The 22443-nt window shown below is 51.9% G+C and overlaps 1 protein-coding gene across 3 annotated transcripts; it reads left to right on the forward strand.

Annotated features, from left to right (window-relative positions):
- Positions 1 to 14: 14 nt before the first annotated feature.
- Positions 15 to 19984, forward strand: IRX5 (iroquois homeobox 5). 3 transcript variants are annotated; one of them, XM_039880901.1, is made up of 4 exons: positions 15 to 739; positions 1806 to 2211; positions 2390 to 3169; positions 4778 to 5375. In XM_039880901.1, the coding sequence occupies exons 1-4, from the start codon at positions 491 to 493 to the stop codon at positions 4969 to 4971; spliced, it is 1629 nt and encodes a 542-aa protein (XP_039736835.1). In that variant the 5' UTR covers positions 15 to 490; the 3' UTR covers positions 4972 to 5375. The 3 variants fall into 3 exon arrangements, with proteins under 3 accessions (XP_039736835.1, XP_039736836.1, XP_039736837.1); XM_039880902.1 differs by lacking the exon at positions 4778 to 5375 and adding an exon at positions 19870 to 19984 and having other exon boundaries at positions 16 to 739; XM_039880903.1 differs by lacking the exon at positions 4778 to 5375 and having other exon boundaries at positions 18 to 739; positions 2390 to 3727.
- Positions 19985 to 22443: the final 2459 nt, after the last annotated feature.

Here is a 22443-nt window from a genome sequence, read left to right on the forward strand (position 1 = left end):
GGGAGCCGGGAGGAAGAGGGAGAGGGCGAGGCGCGCCTGGCGGCCGGGTTGGCTGCGGCCGCCCAGAGGCTCCTGCCAGTCCAACCACCGACTACACCCCGGGAAGGAGGAGCTTCAGGCGCGCACAAGGCGTCAGAATCCTCAATTTCCAACTTAGCATCTTGGCAGGACCTTTGCGAAGCCAAAAGCAGAGCCCCCCAGTGCAAAGAGCGAGGGGGAAAAGAGAAAGCAGCAAAGGAGGGGGGGTTACCCAGCCGGGGCGAGTGAGACGCGCAGAGGAGCGGTCTCGGCGGTCACAGCCGGAGACGCGCGGGAAGCCAGCGAGGAGGCGCCGCGAGCCGGAGCCCGGGAGCCGGGGCCCGGGAGCCGGGGCCCGAGGAGCGGCGGCCCGGGGCGGCCGGAGGCCAGGTGCCCGCCCGTTCGCCCTCGCAGGGCGCCGCCCGGCTCGTTGGCGGCCGCGGCGCGGCGCGCCCCATGCCCGTGTGTGGCCATGTCCTACCCGCAGGGCTACTTGTACCAGCCGTCCGCCTCGCTGGCGCTCTACTCGTGCCCCGCGTACAGCACCAGCGTCATCTCGGGGCCCCGCACGGATGAGCTCGGCCGCTCGTCGTCGGGCTCCGCGTTCTCGCCCTACGCCGGCTCCACCGCCTTCACGGCGCCCTCGCCGGGCTACAACTCGCACCTCCAGTACGGCGCCGACCCCGCGGCGGCCGCGGCAGCCGCCTTCTCTTCGTACGTGGTGAGTGAGCTGGAGCCGCGGCGGGCGAGGGCAGCTGGGGCCGCGCGCGGCGGGCGGGGGCTGCGAGAACCCCGGCCTCGGCGCCACCGCGGACTGCCCGCGCCAAGCTTCGCGGCCGCTGAAAACTTGGGCGATTGTCTCACTCGGCTTCGCCCGGGCCTGGGGCTCGGGAGTGACACGGAGAAGAGAGCCGCGTCTTGCTACGATCGCTGCGCTGGCGGAAAGTGTTTTTGGGGGAGAGGTCGCTGCAATTAAAAAGCAGCATTTGGTTCAAACGTGAGCTCCAGGCCGCCTTGCGATTTTTATTTTATTTTATTTTTCAGTTTTGCAATTTTGGAAAAGTAGTTCTAAAGAAAGGGACCCGAAATATGAGCAGAAGAGTGCGAAATCTATGTAAATGTGTTTGGCTTCGCTTTTAATTAGTCCTCCAAAATGTTGCAAATCCGTAATCCTATCTTCGCAATCCGATTTGGAGGTATTAAATTTCTGAAAAGTCGGCCGAGCTGCGGTGCATCCGGGATTTTTCGGCCGGGTGCACTTTCTGGAAAAGCGTCGTGGCTTCGGTTTGGGATAACATTTTTGGAGGGGTGGGAGTGCTGCGGCAAGGTTTAGCTTTTCGTTTGCCTTTCTTTGGGGTGGAGAAAATGCCTTTGCTTCCCCGTGCTCTTTCTCTTGCGCCTAAAGTGAAGCCACCCGGGCGCGGAGCGCAGAGTCGCCGCCGCTGCCGGGGCCTCTCTCTGAGTGGAGGGCCTGGCCACGGTGGTCGCATCTGCGTATGGGGGACGGACGTACCCGGGCAGACTGGGGCCTACAGGGTGCCGCCGAGGCCAAGACGGCTTCAAGCACCCCCGAAGGACCGGACTCAGGAGTTGGCGCCCCAGCTGCCTTCTGAGTAGGGGGAGGGGTTGCCCTTGGGTCTGAGCCCGCCAGTCCTAGTCCAGCAGAAGCCTGAGTACGGGCCTCGCCGCCCGCAGACCCCGGGTCGCAGTGAAAGTGTGTTGCGGTCTCCCAGGTGGCAGTGGGGACAACAGCCCACTCTCACCTTCTTTCTACCTGTTCCCTGCAGGGCTCTCCCTATGATCATACACCCGGCATGGCAGGTTCCTTGGGGTACCACCCGTACGCAGCGCCCCTGGGCTCGTACCCGTACGGGGACCCCGCGTACCGAAAGAACGCCACGCGAGACGCCACCGCTACACTCAAGGCCTGGCTCAACGAGCACCGCAAGAACCCCTACCCCACCAAGGGCGAGAAGATCATGCTGGCCATCATCACCAAGATGACCCTCACCCAGGTGTCCACCTGGTTCGCCAACGCGCGCCGGCGCCTGAAGAAGGAGAACAAGATGACGTGGACTCCGAGGAACCGCAGCGAGGATGAGGAAGAGGAGGAGAACATTGATCTGGAGAAGAACGACGAGGATGAGCCCCCCAAGCCCGAGGACAAGGGAGACCCTGAGGGCCCCGAAGCAGGTTGGTGGACGTGGGAAAGGATGTGTAGAGCAGGAGTAAGAAAAAAAGGGGGGGGGCGTCTAGAGAGGGGGAACACAGGACCTGGAGTTTGGGGGCAGGGGTCTTTGCCTCTGCGGTTGGGGACCTGGAACCCGCCGCGCGGCCTCTGCGCCTCTGATTGCCTGGGTTTCGCCCGCAGGAGGAGCGGAACCGAAGGCGGCTTCGGGCTGCGAGCGGCTGCAAGGGCCGCCCACTCCCGCCGGCAAGGAGACCGAAGGCAGCCTCAGCGACTCCGATTTTAAGGAGCCGCCATCCGAGGGCCGTCTCGACGCGCTGCCCGGGCCCCCGCGTGCCAGCGGGCCCTCCCCGGTGGGGCCAGCCGTGGCGCGGCTGGCCGACGACCCGGGCCCTCACTACCCCGCGGGCGCGCCGGCTCCGGGCCCGCACCCAGCCGCGGGAGAGCTGCCCCCCGGTCCCGGCGGGCCCTCGGTCATACACTCGCCACCGCCGCCGCCGCCGCAGGCGGTTCTCGCCAAGCCCAAACTGTGGTCTCTGGCGGAGATCGCCACATCCTCGGACAAGGTCAAGGACGGGGGCGGCGGGAGCGAGGGCTCTCCATGCCCACCGTGCCCCGGGCCCGTATCGGGGCAAGCTCTAGGAGGCAGCCGCGCGTCGCCGGCCCCGGCACCATCGCGCTCGCCCTCGGCGCAGTGTCCCTTTCCAGGCGGGACGGTGTTGTCCCGGCCTCTCTACTACACCGCGCCCTTCTATCCCGGCTACACGAACTATGGCTCCTTCGGACACCTTCATGGCCACCCGGGGCCCGGGCCAGGCCCCACCACCGGTCCGGGCTCGCATTTCAATGGATTAAACCAGACGGTGTTGAACCGAGCGGACGCTTTGGCTAAAGACCCGAAAATGTTGCGGAGCCAGTCCCAGCTAGACCTGTGCAAAGACTCTCCCTATGAATTGAAGAAAGGTATGTCCGACATTTAACGCGGGCTGCGTCGGTCCCGGACTTTGCTAATTTATTAAAAAACATGGCCTTGGCAGTTATTTTTCCATCAACAAGAGAGAGAGAGAAAAAAAAAACCTACCCCTTCTATTAAAAAGTTTATAGTTCATGGAGATGGATGACATAAAAACGCAAACATCTCCACACACAAAAATGTCTTAACCAACAAAAAAGAAAAAAAAAAGGATTTGTATTAAATCTTATTCTGTATATTTAATGTAGCATTTTGTATTTAAATTGATAATTCAATATCTTTGAAGTAAATTATGAAATTAAGACACCTGTACAGGCATTTAATGTTTTTTTGTAATATAAATATATACATTTGTGTTTCCCCCCAAACTGTTTCATAGTTTAAAAATACAAGTTTAATTTAATTTTTTTACACCTATTGATTTTTCTGGGTATGAACTAAAGTATTATTACAGAAAGGAAACAGGTTATACTCTTAGATTTAAAAAGTGAAACTGCAGCCGCCTTTGTAAAATGCAAAATATTTAATTAAAAGAGATTTTAACATAATCAGAGCCACTCATTACTTTTTAGAAGCCTCAATAAACTGTCCATTGCCTTGGACAAAAGGTGCAAACTGCAACTTTTTTTTCGAAGTAGGGAACGAAAGGTTTCACAGAACCTCAGTGAGCCGGGGGGGTTCATAATTAGATTGCAAGCCGGGGGGAATCTGGCCCTGCCCCAAATGCAGGTTTGGATCACTGATGCGGGCTGCTGCTTGGGGAGATTGGACCCTGGAGGAAGGAGGGGAGAGACCCAAGTGTATGCCCAGACGGGAGGAAAAGATGGCAAAGCCAGCTAGAGACAGGCACCACCCAAGCTACACCGCTTAACCTAATTACTTCCAATCAGTGTCGTGTTTTATGCAAAGCAATCAGCTGGTGAACTTTGCTAATGAGTTCGATTTTATGCCGGATTTAGTCCTTATTACTATTTCAAAGGTGCTGTGGGCTAATGCGGTCGGGGAGCGTTAGGGGGTGCCAAGGAGAAGGCCTTCCCAGCCCACCGTCTTCTCTACCCCTTCAAAATCGGGCACTGATCTCTCCGTGTGATTGATTAAATTAGTAAGTGTTCCATCCGCGACCGTGCGGGTTGGTAGGCGGCCCGGTAGATGCCGGTGCAGCCGCGGGATCGGGACCGCGGAACCGGCGAGGGGACGGTTCCCCCCTTTCACAGGTAGGTGTCACACTTGTCCTGAATTTCAAGCCTGCACTTTGCAGCGTAAGAGATTGGAGAGAGAGAGTGAGTGGAAGTGGAGGAGGGAGCGCCACAGGCTCTTGGGGGAAGCGAGGGGAGCCCTGAAAGGACCTGGAGAGCACACCCCGCCCCTCACCACGGGCCCCGTTTTGGACAAGTGGCCTTCAAAAGTTCAAGGAAATTTGCCTAGATAATGAGGCCGCTGTGGACTCGGTCAGGCTTGTCGCTTTAGCACTTTTCCCGGCTCAGATTCGAGCGTTCGAGTAGATACAAAAAATAGTTTTGAGGTTTTATTTTCTCGTTTTAATCCCGCATATTTAATCTCGAAATGAAAGGTCGGGATGTTTCTCAATCCCAAAACAGGAGGAGACACCGCCCTGCACCCGGGCACGCCAACACTGTGGGTGCTCGTGTCTTCATTTTGCGCGGAAGAGGTAGAACCGTGGACGTGTTTTACTTCGTGGGAAATTTTCGGTCATCGCGGAAGAGGAAGGGTTTACTACAAAAACATACTCCAGCGAGGGGAATTAATTTGCTCTGTTAAGACCCAAGCCTGAGTGTAGAGAGAATGTGTTTGCACATAACATCGGTTTAATTAGGCTAAATCAAAATGCACTTATTTGCATTTCTACTCAAGACAACTTTAACCCTACTTGCTTTTTTAAACACATCCCCAAACTTTCATCGGAGTTTTTACTTTTCCTATTTTTTTTTTTTAAAGCTGCAGCGGGGCTCCTTTGCTTATTCGAATTTAAAAGAGCTTGAAAGCTGCATTGTCCAGATGTTTTGTTTTGTTTTGTTTTGTTTTGTTTTTCCGAACAGCGGTCCACTTCAGAGTTTAAATTAGTGAGAAAATTCACGCAGGGAAATGGTTTCAAGGCTGGAAGTGTGAAGGCTTAAATATGCATGAGACGGTCGTATTTTATTTTGTCCCTTTAATTATAAATGATTTTTTAAACAATTGAATTCCAGAGATGACTTGCCCTACGCCCATCCCCGCGCCCCAGCCCTCCCCCGCCCCCCACCAACTGCCTGGTTCACAGTCAGCTTTTCCCCCCCTCACCCCCGTTGAATATGCAGCCCCAGGAGTCACCTTGTCTTCTAAAAAAGTCAGAAGAATAGGCCAGTCCCCTTCTCTTAAAGAGAGAGTTTAAGGACGCCATCAACTCTGCGGGGTTTTGGAAGCACTGGCCGTAAACCCTGCCCAAAGGTTTTAAAAAGAAAATTACAGGCCTCCTTGCTCCCGGGAGTATGCAAATGGCGCGGCGCGGGCCTCACCAGTTGGATTGCAGAGGCTCGGGAATGGAAGGCGAACGCCCGCGGCGCTGCCTGGGAACAGGAACCGCGCACCCGGGAGCCCGCGGCGTTTCTCCCCAACGTGGGGCTCTGCAAGGAGCCTCCTGGCTGGGGAGCGAAACCGCCAGAGGCTGGGAGGCCGGTGCCCTAGTCACTGCCCCCTCCCCACATCCCTCCTGCCCTTGGCCTCTGCAGGGTCTACGGTTTTCTTCGCGTAACGCATCTTCAGTTCAAGCCTCAATTAAGTAAGGGGTTTCTCCTTTGCAGAGCTGGGTTTTCGGTGGCCAGTGGTTTCTCTAGTGTCTAGAGTCTTTCCACTTTGGGGGCGGCCTGCCAGGGCAGATCGAGGTTCGGGCATTTAGGAAATGTCTCCGGCTTTTAACCCCAGAAGTAGTTGCGGGTCTATATGGTCCTAAATCTCCCCTCCAGCCTCCACTGGACCGCCTCTTGGGCCGTGTGGAAGGCGATGCGCCTTGGAGGAGCTAGAGAAAAACTTCCGGCGAATGCAAGGATCCGGGTTTGTTCGCAGGCTTGAATTGGGCAGTGGAAGTGGCTCGAAACAGCGCCTAATACACCTCGGTGCTGGAGCTGCGGGGGCATTCGCCACCTGCGCTTGGCTGCACTGGTTCCGGCCCCCAAGGATCGCCTAGCTCCTAGGGACTAGGAGGCGCCGAATCCCTGGCAATAGAAGTAGCGGGATCACCGAGTGGGGTCTATGCAATCAGCCTCCCACCCCCGAGACAGCGCAAACCGGAGACAGGCTGGGTTCCTTCCCTCACCCCTCTGTGCGAGGCGGAATCAGTTCCTGGGATTTGGGGGTGAGGAGCGAACAGCCCAGTCAATACCCGAGGGCACGTACGCAGGCGTTGAGGAGACGCGGCGGGAAGAGAGGCCTTTTCTTCCCAAGGTCCTCCGCTCAGAGTGCTAGGGCCCGAAATGTTGCTCCCCAGCCTGGGTGCCGGGCCTATACCGAGGACTCCTGGTTTACCAACCCCTCGGAGGCCTCCCATTCCCAGTGTGTGCGCAACTCTCGGAAGATGGAAGGTTGGGGGCGGGGGCGAGCGTGAGGTTTCATAACGGGTCGTGCCTCCCAGCCCACCTGTCTCCCACAACTATCCCAGCTGCCAACTCGGCGGAGGCACGAAATAGTGCTTTGCAAAAAGCCCAAAGTGAAAGGAATGTGATTGGGCTCCCAAGAGGGAGCTCGACGCTGATGCAGTTTAGGAAGGGCGCCGCCTACTGGTCCCCGAGCGCCACGCCATTCGCAGAGAGGAGGAGTTAGGTGACACGGGTCTATGCCCCACTACCCGCCACTGAGCCTTTGCTCTGAACCCCAAGCAGGTCGAACTTTAACTGCTGCACCACCTCGCTCGCTGCTGCCCGGGACCCAGGACGCACTTAGCATTGGGGATTTGGAGAGCAGGATCTGCGACCAAAACGGTTTTAACCCTACGGATTCCCGCCACGACTTGCGCACAGTCCTGAAAACCATGTGGCAGGCTATTGAGAAACGTGCCCGCGGCTGAAATAGCCTGAGGGTGGGGGCCGCGGCCCCGAGCAGCTCCAGTACTGCCCAGGTGTTCCCGGTCGGCTTCAGGTGCATGCACTTGCGTTGCTGCTGGCCAGGGCTCTGGAACCGCGCAGTTTTGTTTAATTTGCGGTTTGGCATATCTGGGGTCTACCGTGCAACCTTGCCCCCAAAGATCGTTTCTGTCTTTTGGCCTGTGGGTTGGACATCTATAGGAAAAAGGGAGAAAAAAAGCAAAACTAACCTCCGATGCTTCAAACCCTCCTATTTGGACCAGACCTTTAAAGTGGCGAGGCAGGAGGTGCTCGCCTGGGCGTCCCCCTCCCCCCCCCCACCTCCCCAGAAGAGCTAACGGGTAATATTAACCCGTCTCCCCTTAACGCGGGGATATCACCGGGCGACGCGGGAGCGGCTCTTCGCATCCCTCGCCACTATGCCACCGAACAGGCGGAAAATCAGGCCTGACTAGGACCTTGCCGCCTGCTCTGCCCCCAAACTGGCTAAAGCTGCGGGACTGCCTCTAGACCCACCCCGCGGGTCCCCTTTTGTGACCAAGCTAGAGTTGGTCTCCTTTTCGTTTGCGCGCGAAATGCGACTTGGGTCCCGCGCCCAAGGCGGGGCCCAGGTTGTGGCCTAACAGGGGATCGCCTCTGGGGCCGGGCTGCAGCTCCTGCTGCACCCGCTGCTGTGGCGAGGCCGTTGAGGGGCTCTGGCCTCCTGTTGACTGCCGTCCCCAGCCCTGGAGCTCCAAGGCCGCCGGCCCCGCCGCGCTCGTTTCCGGGGCCCGGTGGAGCCAGGCGCGCCCAGACGCCACTTTCCCCAGTGAAATCTGCTTTTATTTGCTCCGAGCAAACCCCGGGCTCTCAGCGCTCCCGCCTGATGGATGCAAATGTAAATGTGCACTTATTTAATTGGATCAGGCCCCAAGATAAAAGAGATAAACGGCTCCCCGTTTGCTAACTTATTTTCCGAAGCATGCAGCGCCGCGTGGAGGGGAAGCTAATGAAGGCGCTCGGCGCTCGAGCTCTCTGCGGCGGCAGAGCGCTGGTCCGTCCGCTCGGCTGCAGCTGCGGGTCCTGGTCAACCTCCTTCACATGGGCCCTGCCCGCCGGGTAGGATCCCCGTGGGACCTTCTGTGGCACCAGGACGCGAAAGTGAGAAGGTGCGGCGTGGGCTTCGCGCCTGCAAACACCCCGCCCCTCGTCACACATTCTCCGGCTTGTTTTCTTCTTTCGTACTCAACTCCCCACGCTGGAGTCATACCCCAGGCCCATTCGATAGAAAATTCTTTCTTGCTGCTGTTCCCAAGCGTCGACTTTCACTCCAGGTGGCGGTTTCAGAGCAATAGACGCGAGGGCCACGAAAAGGACGAGGCGCCCCGCCTCCGCCCCGCCACCAGGGTCCCGTGGAGCCGCCCTTCAAGCGGAAGGACCTCCATCTTTCCCCAGATGGCTCTCCTTTGGAGTCTGGGATTTCTTTCCGAATCGGGAAGAAACTGTCGATTACCCGGTAACCCCAATGATGTACGCGCGCAATACGCACGGCCCTTCAATAATTTCAAGGGGTCGCGGAACCGCGACATCCAGACATTAGGAGTAGAAAGGGCTTCCTGGCTCCTCCCTCTCCCGGGCTAGAGTTCAGAACTTCAGCGCCAGCTCGTCCTCACCCTCAAGTTCGTTCCCCAATTTTGGGCCTCGGTTTTCCCTGTTCAGAGGGCTGGAGAGGAGATCGGGGTGGGCGAGGGCAAGAGGCAGGACAAGACAGCCTGAGGATGGGTGCAAAGGAGCGGGCCAAATGGGGCGCCCTAGGCGGAGACCCTCGCCCGGGAGCCCCCGGAGGCAAGGTTGGGCGGAGCTGGGCAGGGCCGGGCCGGGCGAGGCCTGGCTGGGCTGGGCTGGGCTGGGCGGCCGGGCCGCGCCCCATCCCCACCGCGCTGATGGATTGGCTTGTCAGGAGAGCTCTGTGCGCTGAGCCCATCAGAAAGCACTTACCTCGCTAAACTGAAATTACTGTCTTTTCAGGGGCTAATTTGTGTAACTCCCATGGAGGGGTTTGGAGGGGGTTTGATGAGGCATAAAATGATGATTAATGAATTTATTGGCCGCCGCTCCTCAAACAAGGGCTGGAGAACTCCGGTCCGCACCGGCAGCCTGGCGGCGGCGCTCAACACAGCTGGGGTTCGGCCTCCTCCCGCTCAGCGCCCGAAAGGGTTTCCTCTGCCGCGGGGTTCTGGCCCTGGGCGCTTTCCTTGACCTTACTGCCTTCTGCTGGTCCGCCCGGATTTGGGGCGCGGGCTCCAGTCGTGCCACCATCGCCCCCTGCAGGCCGGCCGCTCAGACCTGGGGGGAGGCCAGGGCTACTGTAGCTGCAGGCCCGGAGCAGGGAGGCCGTCTCCCCCGACTAGGCCTCGTGGGAGCCGGGACTCCGGTGTGACCAGGGCACCGCCGGCAGCATGAAGAAGGAGAGGTGGTCTGCTGTCCAGAGACGTTATGGCTTCCTGGTTACGTGCTTGGGCCTTGGAGGCTCAGTCCTACCTCTGCAACTCACTGAGCTGTGCGTCTTCAGCAGATCAAACGACTTCTCTGAACTTCAGTGGTCTTATCTGTAGAAAGGGGCCCTGGTTTTGTGAGGATACTAGTGGGTGGCATATAGTTGTCCTTCAGTATGGTTATTAGAGTCATGATCTCTTAAGACTTCACTAGCCAAGGCCTGGGTAAGAGCAGAGGATTGAGGCTTGGGGTTCTGACTCGGTGACCATTCTACCAGCATGGCTGATATTCCTTCCACTCCCCTCCTCCTCCTCCCCACCTCCTCCCCACTTTCTCTGGCCTCGAACCACAGCCTGGGGCTTGAGTGGGAACACTGGGGAGCCTGGGAAGGCAATTAGACAGGGAAATGACCTGATGAGAGCTGAGCTTTGAGGAATGGACTGGACCTCACTTGCAGTAGAACTGAATTTCAGGTTCGTTTCCAGGAAAGTCCAGAACACCTCAGCTTATACCCCCCCTTTGTCTGCAGGCTCCTGTCTTGTGGAATCTGTCCACAGCGGCCTTTTAGCGGCTTCCTCTGCTCTCAATCCAGAGCCTGCAGCCCAAGAACTTAAAAATTCTGGAATTCTTTACCTCCCCCGCCAACCTCGCACCCCCCACGCAGGCTCACCTAGATCTCCCAACAATCCGCTCTACCTTTGACCCTGCAGCACATCCTGCCCTGCTGAAACAGAGCGTAGGAGAGACCTTGGCACTGACCTCTCCAGTGGAATGCTGAGGCTGGCCTCCCTGTTCTAATGCAGTCATGAACAAAACAAAGGCCCTGTCCTCCTGGAGCTTACACTTTAGAGAGGAGACAGAAAGTAAACAAGCGAGCGTGACAATGGTTTATCCCAATGTCCAGGTGATGAGTGTTAGGAGAAAATTTAAGGAGAGTAAGGATACAGAAGGGAGTGTGTTTGTTTATCAAGGGCAGTGTGGGAAGTGTCCCTTAGGAGGTAGCATTTGAGCAGAGACCTGAAAGAAGTTAGAGACTAGGCCATGAAGATATCTGGGGAAGGAGGGGGGAGAGTCCCGGGCAGAGGAAGTAGCAAGTGCAAAGATCCTGAGGTGGAAGCAGTTTCGAGCAGCTGCAAGGAGATCTTTGTGGGAGAAGATGAGCCTGGAGCAAAGCCAGGTTCAGGTTACAGGTCCTTGTAGGTCTCGGTGAGATGTTTGAGATTCATGATGAGAGCGAGACAGAGGAAGAAGAAGAAGGGGAGGGATTTGAGGTGGCGGTGGGACTTAATTTATGTTTTAAAGTCACCGCAGGTGTGAGGAGCCGAGACTCTGGGAAGACAAGTGTAGAAGCCATAACCAGTTAGAAGGCTGATGGTGAAGCCAGGGGCAGGTAATGCTGCCTTGGACCAGGGGGTTAGCCAGAGAGGTGAGGAGAAGTGGTCAGATTTGGACTGTATTTTGAAGGTAGAGGCAACAGGCTTTGCTGATGGATTGAGTGTGAGGGACGAGAGAAGGGGGAGTCTGGCTGCCTCCAAGGATTTGGGCCCGAGCACCCAGGGGCTTGGGGATTGCTATTTGCTGAGATATCAAACAATAAGAGAGAAGCAGGATTATTTTTTTCAGAGAGAGGAGAGGTAAGATATCCATCGATTTGACCCTAAGCCCTTTGGCCCAAAGGAGTGTCTGTAGATCAGGGATCCCCAACCCTCAGGCTGCAGACAGGTACCAGGCCACCAACCGGTAAAGCAGGAGGTGCGTGGCGCTGGGCTGGGTGAGCGAGTGAAGCTTCTTCCATATTTGCAGCCGCTCCCCAGCGCTAGCATCACCGCCTCAGCTCCACCCCAGGTCACCAGGCATTAGAGTCTCATAGGAGCACCAGTCCCTAGTGCCAAACATATTAAGGACCGCTGCTCTAGAGGACATGCTGGGCATCCAGTGGCAAAGTTCACAGCACCCAGAGCAAACCCTGCAGTGAACAGATCCTCCCTCCCGACACCAGAGAGCTCTGACCACTGCGTCTTCCTTTTATAACTGTCAATCGTTTTTTCCTTTTTCTTTTTTTTTTAATCAGTGGAGAAACTGGGGTTCAGGAAGTGAAAAACGACTTTCTCATGCTCACTCCATGAGTTTATCAGCAGAACCGAATCAGAAACCTGGGTCTCCTGACTCCTAGGCTTTCTCCCTCTGCCTCACCCACGCTAAGTTCTCTGGGATATCTCTATCTGAACAGAGGAGTCTTGGAAACAAAACGCCTTAACAGAGAGGAATGAATTTATAATGGTGGAATTTCAGACACTGTGACAGGCTGTCAAGGGAGATATTTTTAGGCCAGGCTGAGAAACATCTTAGCCCTCCTGGAACGCGGCTGGAGCATGGCTGCCTCCTCAGGACTCCGTGTGTGAAGTACAGATGAGGAGAAAGCTAGGAATGTGCCATCTCTCCCAGACAGTCAACAGCAAGGAAGAACTGGGACTGCCACCCCTGCCAGGGAGTGTGTTCTTCCCTAAATAATTGCTCTTCAAAAAGATTTGCTCATTTCTCCTGCCGGAAGCGACTCTTCACCCACCCACAATTCATCTCACATAATACAAGCAAAAATTAATGTTCCATCATTTTATAGAGCAACTCCTATTAACAAAGATTTGAGTTCGGGACAAGTTTCTGAATTATGGGTCTTCCGTGCATTTATTTGAATTTCTTCTCCTTCCTTCTTTTCTTTTCTTTTTTCGTATCTCAGCTTGACTTTTTTTTTTTTCCCTCATCTTTTTCTTGACTGCTTGTGTTGTCTGTATGGTTGTCATCTTGGGGAATTTTTTCTATAAAACTATCAGTGGCTTTGTCCCCAAGGGAACCCACAGGCCCTTAGGAACAGCATCTTGACATCTTTCAAGCAGAGTGAGACATCTGTTAGCCTTGAATTCCGAATATCCTCACAGTTCCTGAGCACCCCAGACACCTTCTCAGCTAACACGGGTTGACATCAGACTAACCACACAGTTGTCATTTCTGAGACTTTTTTTTTTTTAGATCCAAACCACAAGGTTTTTTTGTGTTTGTTTGTTTGTTTTGTTTGCCCTCTATTCGTAGCCAGCATCTAAATCCAAACCCTGTGGCTCTTTTTCCAAAGACTCATATGTGCAGATGTTCTTTGGTCGTTGAGGGCCGATTTTCCTGGATGACATAGAAGAGTGGATTAGTGGCAACTTAGAGAAAAGGGCTCATTTGAAATAAACACCACCTCTTTGCTCTCTTGAAAAATGTGGTAGAAAAATTGTCAGCCTGGTTTATTTTGGTTGGTGGACTTGTTTTGCTCTCAGATTTTTTTTTTCTTCCTTACTCCCTTTTTTCTTTATAATTTTCCCTTTTAATCTGGTAAACGCCTGACAGATCCTAGAACATGTAGGAATGTCTAAGAAGCCTCCATAGGCCTTGACACTGCAGGAAATAAGCCCTCACTTTACTCAGTGCTCCTCATAATGTACTCGTTCGAGTACAAATCCTCGTCATGGCCTCCGCTGTCGAAACTATATACAGAATGATTTCCTTCTAAGTTTGTCACCATTTACTTATACTGAAAGGAATATTTATACCTCTACTGTAACTAAGAAACTAGTAGCACTTGCCATCAATAGAGGATAATTACTTGACGGTCTTGGCCCCCTGGGCTTTGAAAATGACTGGCATCTCTCAGTGTCTCCGGTCGCTGCTAGAGGTTTTCCCAACCCCGTTCCTTCCGCTTTGCCAGCTGCCTTCTGACTTCTGTGGGCCACACGAGCATCTCTTCACCCCCATTTAAAATCATCACGTGTCCCCCCAAAAGATGCGCTTAACTACACTTTGGGAAATAGTAACTTCATTTTACATATATGGAAACTGAGGCCTCGAGAGGTAAAGCAACTTGCTGAAGGTCACACGGCTGGTTGGCGACGAAGGCGGGGCTGGCTGCCTCCCGGTCCCCACCCTGCTGTCCGCACGCCCCTTTCTTAATAAGCCTGTGCCCTCTAATCCTCATCTCGGGGCGTGCTTCTAGGGAGGCAGGACCGAAACTGGAGAATCCTTGCAAACCTGCCAGGCTGCTGTTCTTTCCATCCCACTGGTTCTGCAAGGCCCGGATCCCCTTTACCTGTCTGTGCGTTACTCTTCGGGGTAAGAGGCCAAGACCCGTTGCCCAGTCTGCTCTTTGACACCACAAAGGACTGTGGCCCTTCTCCTTTCCATGCAGGGGTCTCTAGTTCTGAGAACAGCTTGAGGAGGGGGCGGTAGGCTCGATGGGGCAGATGCTGTCTCCCTTTGAGAGGTATCTGCCTAGCAGTTCCCACCACCTGCCCCAGAAGGCCTGCTGCGACTCTCAGCAGACGTGCCGCGCTCCTGGCCTGCATCCGGCCCCAGCTCTCACCCCTGCTCTAGGCTGCACATCTGACCACCTGACGTGTATCTCCAGCTGGAAGGACCACAAGCAACTCAAATTCAAAACGTCCCAACCGAGGTCACCGTCTCTCCATTCCTAGCCATTCCCCGACTCCAGATCAGCTTCTCTTCCCTTCCTTCATCCGATCGCCCAGTAGAAACAGGCCGACACCTCTCTTTCACCCACGCCTCATATGCACTCACTCCCCAAGTCCCACAGGTCCTTCTGCCTCCCCTCCCCTGCTCTCGTCTGAGCCTCTGTCATCTGTTATACAGCTATAGCATGTCCTCCTGACTGTCCCTGTCACAGCCAGCTTTGTAGCACCAACACACAGCCCAAAGCCTGAAGTGTCCTGAGTCTTCCCTACATGTTGGTGGAAATGAGAACAAATGAATGGACCCCCAAGCCTATGTACTTGTTTGTTTCTTCCCACAGAAATATGAATTTCGAAACAGCTCTGGGGGCAGATGGATATGAGTTCAAATTCTGACTGCAACCTGTTATCTCGAATGTCTTAGTGAGCCAGATTAAATGACCATGAAATCTAGACAGAGAGGCCCAGGACCCTTGGTGATCGAGAAGGTGGGTTCCAGTGCCGGGCTGCCTGAGATCCATTCTCATCTGTGCCATCCGTGCTGTGCAGCCCCGGGCAGGTTTCTTAACCTTTCTGAAAGTTAGTGCCCTCACCTATAAAACAGGAATAATAATGTATCTACCTCAGTGGGTGAAGTTTAAATGAGATAATGTAAGCAAAGCCCACCAAAGAACATGTTTGACTCGCCATAAATATAACCTCTTATCATTGTTACTCAATAAATATGGTTTCATCTTCTCAAAAATGACTACAGCTGAGAATTTCTAACATCGTGTAGTGTGTTTTCCCCAGCTCTTAATTATTTTACATCTTTTTGCTGACCAGCAATGGTTAAGATGTGTAAAGTTTGAAAAGAAAAAAAAAAAAGCTTATTTTAAAAAATCACTCCTTGGAACATCATTTCATTACTTAAACTTTCTGCTGACTCATCTGTTCCTTGGTAACTGAGTCTTTCTTTACCAATAACTTTAATTACATCAATCACTCATTCCAAAAACTGCTGAATAATGAAAACCTCTAGAGGTGACACCGTGGACTTCTTTTACACAAGTAGGGGCTTGTGGAGGGAGAATACGTTTTTCTTTTCTTTTTTTTCTTTCTTTTTTTTTTTTTATAGCTATTAGTACTTCAATCATGGAAAGTATATGTGTAGTTTTTATGATATGCTATCTATTTCTCTCAGCCATTTCTAATTAGCAAGAACAGGAGCGATGACAATTCACAACTTCTTATTTATTTATTTTTCATAACTTCTTGAATCGAGTCGAATGGAATTTGTTTCATCTGACATTTCTCAGTTGTAAGGCCCTTGGGGGTAAAATAAGTGATGTCTGAGCATTCCAACACCAAGTCCTTTACCGAAATCTGCCAATCATGCAGTTCATGGGTCAACATATTATCCAAACAATGATTTTGTTATCAATAATTGCAGCTACCTTATTGATCTCTTAGTATATGCCAGTTATTGTACTAAAGGTTTTACATATGCGATCTCAGTAGAGTCTCATCAGACTTATGGAGTAGGTGCTATTATTATCCCTATTTTACAGATGAAAAAACCAAGGCACTGAAAGGTTTACTTGCGTAAGTAGGTGTCCAAGTGGAATATGAACCTAAAAGTGTCTGACTCCCATTTTCTGGACCTAGACGGAGCCATGGGGAGTTGCCGGCTGCTCTTTGCTGCTTTAGGCATTAGCCACAGGAAAGCAGAGATCCTCAATTTGACGGAAGGAGTAGGATGCGGGGTGGGAGTCGGGTGCATCTCACAAAACCCTGCCCCAAAGCGCCTGCTCTTCCTTCCTCTCCTCCCCTCCAGGCTCTTGTCCTCTCCCTCTTGGGGGGCATCAGCTTCCTAATAGGCCTCTCTGTCTCCAAGCTCTCCCCCCATCTTTCCGTCTTCACGCTGTGTCCATTTTAGCCAGGAGACACTAGCCAGGGGAGCTACGGGAGGTCGCAGAGCAGGAGAATGACAAAATCAAAGCTACACCTCGTTCCCCTCTGTGTCATTCGAAGCTCTGCATCATTCGGACCCGACTCTCCTATGTGGCCCTGTCTCCCGAGACCTTTCATGAGTATCTGGTGCTGTGGTCCCACTGTCTAAACAGTCACTCCCCAAATCTTTTTCCCAGGCTGCTTCCTCTACCTCAGAGCAATGCATCCCAGTGACCTCTCTAAATCCACCCACCCTTCTGAGATTGAGCTCATTTGCTTCAAGAGGCTTCTAGGGCTCCTGCTCACACTGCTGCTGAGGAAGAGGTAGCAGAGTACACAGCCTCTGCGGTCAGGGAAAGCTGGGTTTGCGTCACATGTCTGCCAGGTACCCCACTGTGTCACCTTGGGTGGCTGGCTTAATCTCTCAGAGCCTCAGTTCCACCCCAGCAAAGTAAGAATGATAACACCTGTGTCTGTGGAGTGTTTTAGAAAGCCATCCATTTTATCACCGCCTGCAACGCCAGTACGTGCATCGATCGCATATTGAGTGCTCATGCGTTAGACTGGAGCCAGGATGATCCCAAAGTCTCACATTTCTACGAGCTCGGAACTGGCCTTTCCTCTTCGCACGTGTGGTTCCATCAACGCATAGACCTGACCGTGAGCGCTCACGGTCAATTTGTCTTAAGCTGGTACCATACTGTTTGTCTTACTATGGCTTTGTAGTGTGTCCCGAAGTCTGGCAAGGGAGTCTTTACTTTTTGATTTTCTTTATCAAAACTAACTGACCGGGCATTCGTTCTCCCACGTAAACTTTTAGATAAGATTATCAAGCGTTTAAATCATTTATTTTTGTACTCTGTACCAAGAGTATATATTACTTATCGATACTATGCCAGGCACAGAGTCTTCCCATCAGGGGAAAGGGGGTGATAGCATCTCGGTGATTCTCTCCGGATACGGGTGGACAAAGTAATAAATGCACACCAGAGTTCTTTCAAGATGTATCTCAGGTGGCCTGGTAGTCAGTCCTGAGGTGAACCTGGGGGCCCAGGTATCTTACTCTGGGTAAGGGGAGGAGCAAGGGCCTGTGGTGGCTCTGAGGCAGGGTGACGGAGGAACTGGCGAGCAGCACTCATCTATACTTGGTGCTCTTCGCAGGGGGACAGAGCTGGCTGTGTGAGGACTGGGGACCTCTAAGGTACCCACACTAAATGAGGGAGGTTTCTTGGCTTCGATCAGAACTCTCTTAATACCCCCAGCCCAGTCCCGAGCCCTGGTCCTTCCCTACTGAGTCACAAGCACAGAGGGTACAGAGAACATTGTGACTAAGAGTGTGGTCTCGGAACCGGGCTGTCTGGCTTCCTGTCCTCTATGCTCCCTGCCCCATCGGCTCTGCCTTAGCAAATGGCACCGCCGTCCTGAAACCTGGCAGTCTCAGCCCTTCCCATCCTCTCCAAATTGCCACCTCCCGTCACCGAATCCGGATCGGATGTGGTGGATTCACCTTCCTCTATCTCTACTTCCCTTCGTTCCCACTGCCATCCCTGTTATCCTTACCCCAGCCACTGTCATCTCTCGCCTCCTCAATGACCTCCCGCCTCTAGTCTTGCTCCCTGTAGTTAGCTGATGCCCCCCACTGAAGACAGACTGTGTTCCTGTCCCTAAATTATTTCATGGCTCTCTGTCGCCCTCATACGAGGCCCGGACTCCCAAGTATTATGATGCTCTTTCAAACTTCATGCTCTAAACCTGTAAAATAGTGTGATTTCTATGTACTATCTTCCCTCTGGGCTTTTGCTCATTTTATTCCTTCTGCCTGGCATGCCTATTTTCACTCTTTCCCTACACTTTTCTATAGTCAATGCCTATGTAGTAAAAGGTAGGTACTTAAAACTCCCCCTCCCCCAGTGCTTTGCCCCAATCTGCGCTAAAGGTATCGAGTAAGGGGTAAGCAAAGTCCCTTAGGTACTTAATTCACATCTGAGGTTCAGTTTCTCCATCTGTAAATTGGGACACAATCATGGTGATAAGAGTCCATTCCAAGTGGATACTTTAAAAATCAATGTATGATTCAGTGTCTCGTAGGATTATTGTGAGGATTGAAGGAGATCATTGCAGGCAAATTTCATAGACCAGTGGAGGAATAAACAAAGGCATGAGGCTCAATCCTAATCTTAAGGAACTTTCCCTGAGTTCAGATTCATACCACCATGGCCGACAGCTCTTTGAGAGCCATTGCCTTCCTTCTCTTTTGGGCTGGCAATGTGCCCAGCCCTAGGGGATGAACCATTTGTGTCTAGGCCCGTTGAAATACCTCCATTCCCCATTGCCAGATGCTCACTTTCCCAGCCTCCCTTGCAGCTAGGTGCTCATGTGACCAGTTCTGGCCAATGGGATATAAGAGACATCTACTAATCTTTCTGAATCTCAGTCTCTACTTTTGCAAAATGCGGTGGTGAGATTAAAGAGCAGTGAGGTTTAATCTCCACCTCATCCTTTTTCTTTTTTTTTTAGCAAAAGATCTCTCCCTCTCCCTCTCCTCTCTCTCTCTCTCCCTCTCCTCTCCCTCTCTCATATCACTCATCCTCCTCCTCCTCCTCCTCCTCCTCACTCTATCCTCCTCCTCTTCTTCCTCTTCTTCTTCCTCCTCTTCTTCTTCTTCTTCTTCTTCTTCTTCTTCTTCTTCTTCTTCTTCTTCTTCTTCTTCTTCTTCTTCTTCTTCTTCTTCTTCTTCTTCTTCTTCTTCTTCTCTCTCGCTCACTCGCTCGCTCCAAAGTTATCTTACATGGAATTTTAATATATTATAACAAACAAAGCACAAATGCTTCAATCAAAAGAGAAATCGAAGAGTGCAGGAACCCCATCTGAGCTTCGCAGGCAGCCCCTGAAGCACATCTACAAAACAACACTTGGAAAACCACTGGGTTGGAGCACCTCTACATCTTATAGTGGACAAGTGTAATTTTATTCGTGTATACTTTTGGACAGTTATTCTAGCCCAGCATCCTAATTTTCCTCAGGAACCATCTCTCCCCTACTCTGAGTTGATATGCTTTTGATGAAGTTAATTCAATTCTGATGCTAGGGCTAGACTATTTAGGTCTGGCCAATTGCCCATCCCCCTGAATACAGTGATTGGTTCAGGAACATGCACAATACCCAGTTTGGTCCAATGAGATTGAGACCTAGGATGTTTATGAAAATTGAGGAGAGTTAGAGGCTTTCTCTTCCCATTGAACATGAACCCTGGGACTATAAAACCTGAGAATGAAGTCCACATGGAAGGGAACAGAGCTGAGAGATGGAAAGAGACCAGATCTTAGAGACTTTGAACCCTCGAATTAAGCTTTGCCTGAAGACAGACAGAGTTACTGCCGGATTTTTGGTTTTGTGAGTCAATAAATTCCCTTTTCTTTGGGTACTTTGAATTTCACCTTCTATTTTTGTAACCCAAAGAGTCCCAATTAGTGCACATCCTTTCCAGCCCCCAATCCCTGGGGTCTTCTGAGAGGTAGATGTGAAGGCTGTTCACAAACTTTCCAGTTTTTCCCCTCCTGTGCATGTGGTAGGATTGTACATCCTCACTGACTTCCTTTGCCAATGAAATGTGCATGGAAGTGATACGTGTCACTTCCAGGGGGGCCCTTTTAAAGCCAGTACACGATTCACCACTCTCTCTCTTTCCCTCCCATAATGATGTTCCAGATGGTGGAGGCTCCATCAGCCTGGGTCCCAGACTGAGGACAACGTGGAGCAGAGACCCCTGCTGACCCTCGATGGATATGTACCGTGAGCAAGAAATAAACCTTTGTTGTTTTAAGTCATTGAGATTTTGGGTAATTTGTGTAACAGCACACCTTAGTCTATCCTGAATAATATAACCAGAATTATTCTTCTCTTCACACTCCTCCTCCTCCCCCCCTCCTTCTTCCTCTCCCCCTCCCCGTCCTTCTTCCTCTCCTCCTCCTCCCCCTCCTTCTTCTCCTCCTTTCTCCCTTCTTCTCTCTCTCTCGCTCTCATTTCTGCCATGCTCTGCCCAGTAGTCATGACTCTGTTTTTTAACTTATCTTCCGTCAGCAGAGTGTTAGAAGGCATCCATTTTTCTCTATCTCCTGCTTTCCCAGTGATGTCCAAGTGGACACTGGCAGGAGATAACCAGCCTGGCCCCTACAAAGCCATGGCCCTGGCATCACCGCCAGTGCCGGTCAATTACAGCTGTCAGTCAGTCATCCTCCCCAGCACTGGCCTCGGCAGGCCAACTTCCTAATCATATTACTGGACTCACAGGGCTCTGAGTTCTGGAATTAAACCTTCTCCAGGAATTCTCACTCATTATCTTATAAAAGTTAACAAGATCCTGAACATTGTGCTATGGTATTCATAACATAATGCTCTGCCAAGATAAAAAAAAAATCAAGCATTAAAAAAATTACATTGGCCTTACTTGTTAATAATCAATTTCTAGAGCTGAGCAGTTAATTAAGCCAATCCACAAGATTCTGCAGCTAAAGTGGAGGCTTGGCAATGACTAAGTTCTTTGAAAAGCAGAAAAGTAGAAGTAAAACATTCCTGAAGCTCGAGCGTGATCATCATCCTTAAGATATATGGCACTCAGATGGCTCAGGTGTCACAAACTTGCCTGCTGACGAGGGCCAGAAAGGCCACCTCGATAGGCACAAAGCAGGTCGTATGGGGTTGGTGGGGCCTGTGTGGAACTTCTCTCTTTTCTACATTTAGCTCTAACTGATGGTCACCATACAGGATGCAGACCTGGAACTGCTGGTTCTTTCAAATGTTTTTTGGGAGGAAAAGTTAAAATCCGCATAAATCATCAACTGCATCGCGTTTTCCCTAAAATACTGTAACATCCAAAACTCGTGGGCCACCACAGGTAGAATGTTCGATCGTATGGAACGGGCACCTTTATTACCTCTTCCCAGTCTGCATCGCCTCCATCTTACAGATCAGGAAATCGAGGCTCAGAAAGGTGAAGGGACTTACTCAAAAGGACATCGCCAGACTCTGAAACTCAAACCCACGCCCTTCAGCTCCAACTCAACCACTTTCTCTTCCTCCTATATCACAGCCGTTTTCTTACAGCTCAAGTGTGTGGCAGAGAGGCCAACTGTCCACCAAAGGTGCCTGCCCCCACTTCCGTAGGCTAGGCCGTCAGTGGGGAGCACCTACAAACCAGGACTGCATTTCCCAGGCCCTCTTCTAGGTGGGGGTCACGTGATTAGTTCTTACCAATCAGATAGGAAGCGATAGGCTATCTCCGGGTACCAGCAGTTAAGAAATAGGGGAGCCCCCCACCCTCTCTTTCTCCTTCTACAGTTAGTTGCAGAGACCTTGGCAACCACCATTGAATGGAAAAGGACCACGAGGCAATGAATCTGCGTTCCTGAATCATCGTTTGGAGGAAATCCACCTCCATTCGAGAGCATCCATTTTGGACTTGACATCAGGATGGATAAACTCGCATTGTGTCTGAGCCATTATACATTTTTTTTTTTTTGGTTTTATTTGTTTCAGCCAATAGCATCACCTTAATCATAGAAACATAAATGGATTTTTAAGAATCTTTTTTTTCCCCTTTCTATATCAGCAGGAGGAGCTCGCAACAGGGTCATCTACTTGAATCCAGTGGGACTTGGGTGAGAAAATGATTCGTGATAAGTTTGGTTTCTGGGGATGGGAGTGGAGTGGGCCTGAGTGTCACTGCATCTTGCCACCTCTTCCCACAACAACCTCGCTTTGAAGAAGGACATGTTCCATTTCAGCCGGAGGTGAATACATTATCATTGAGCCCTCCTGGAGGAAGACGAAAGACAAAACAAGCATTCGGCCTGTCTGGGCCACACACTCTCAACCAAGATAGGAGTCAACATGTTTGAGAACATCAAAGACAGTGCGATATCTTAAGCATAAGGAGATTAACATTTACAAAGGTTTGCCCCTCGGCCTGTTCCCAGGAATCCAACACACAGAGCCAGGAGGGACAATTAACATCACCCATCTGCATTGGGGTCTTCTGGCATCTCATATGAGAATTTCTTTTGCACTTTCAGCTAGGTTTGGGAGGAAGGAGGCAAGGTCTGGTCTCATATTTGAGTGAAACCCATCCATACACGAGGGAGATGTAAAAACACACTGGGAAATGACAGCGTGGGACGAAGTCCTGAGGGATAATTCTGCCCCCACAAATACCAAATCATGGGGCGGGGCGTGCGCGGAGAGAGAGAGATACTGTCTTTATCCATCTTCTTATAGTCAGAAACA

This window comes from Pteropus medius, unplaced genomic scaffold (genome assembly GCF_902729225.1).
Source record: "Pteropus medius unplaced genomic scaffold, Ma_sr-lr_union100, whole genome shotgun sequence".
Lineage (NCBI taxonomy): Eukaryota > Metazoa > Chordata > Mammalia > Chiroptera > Pteropodidae > Pteropus > Pteropus medius.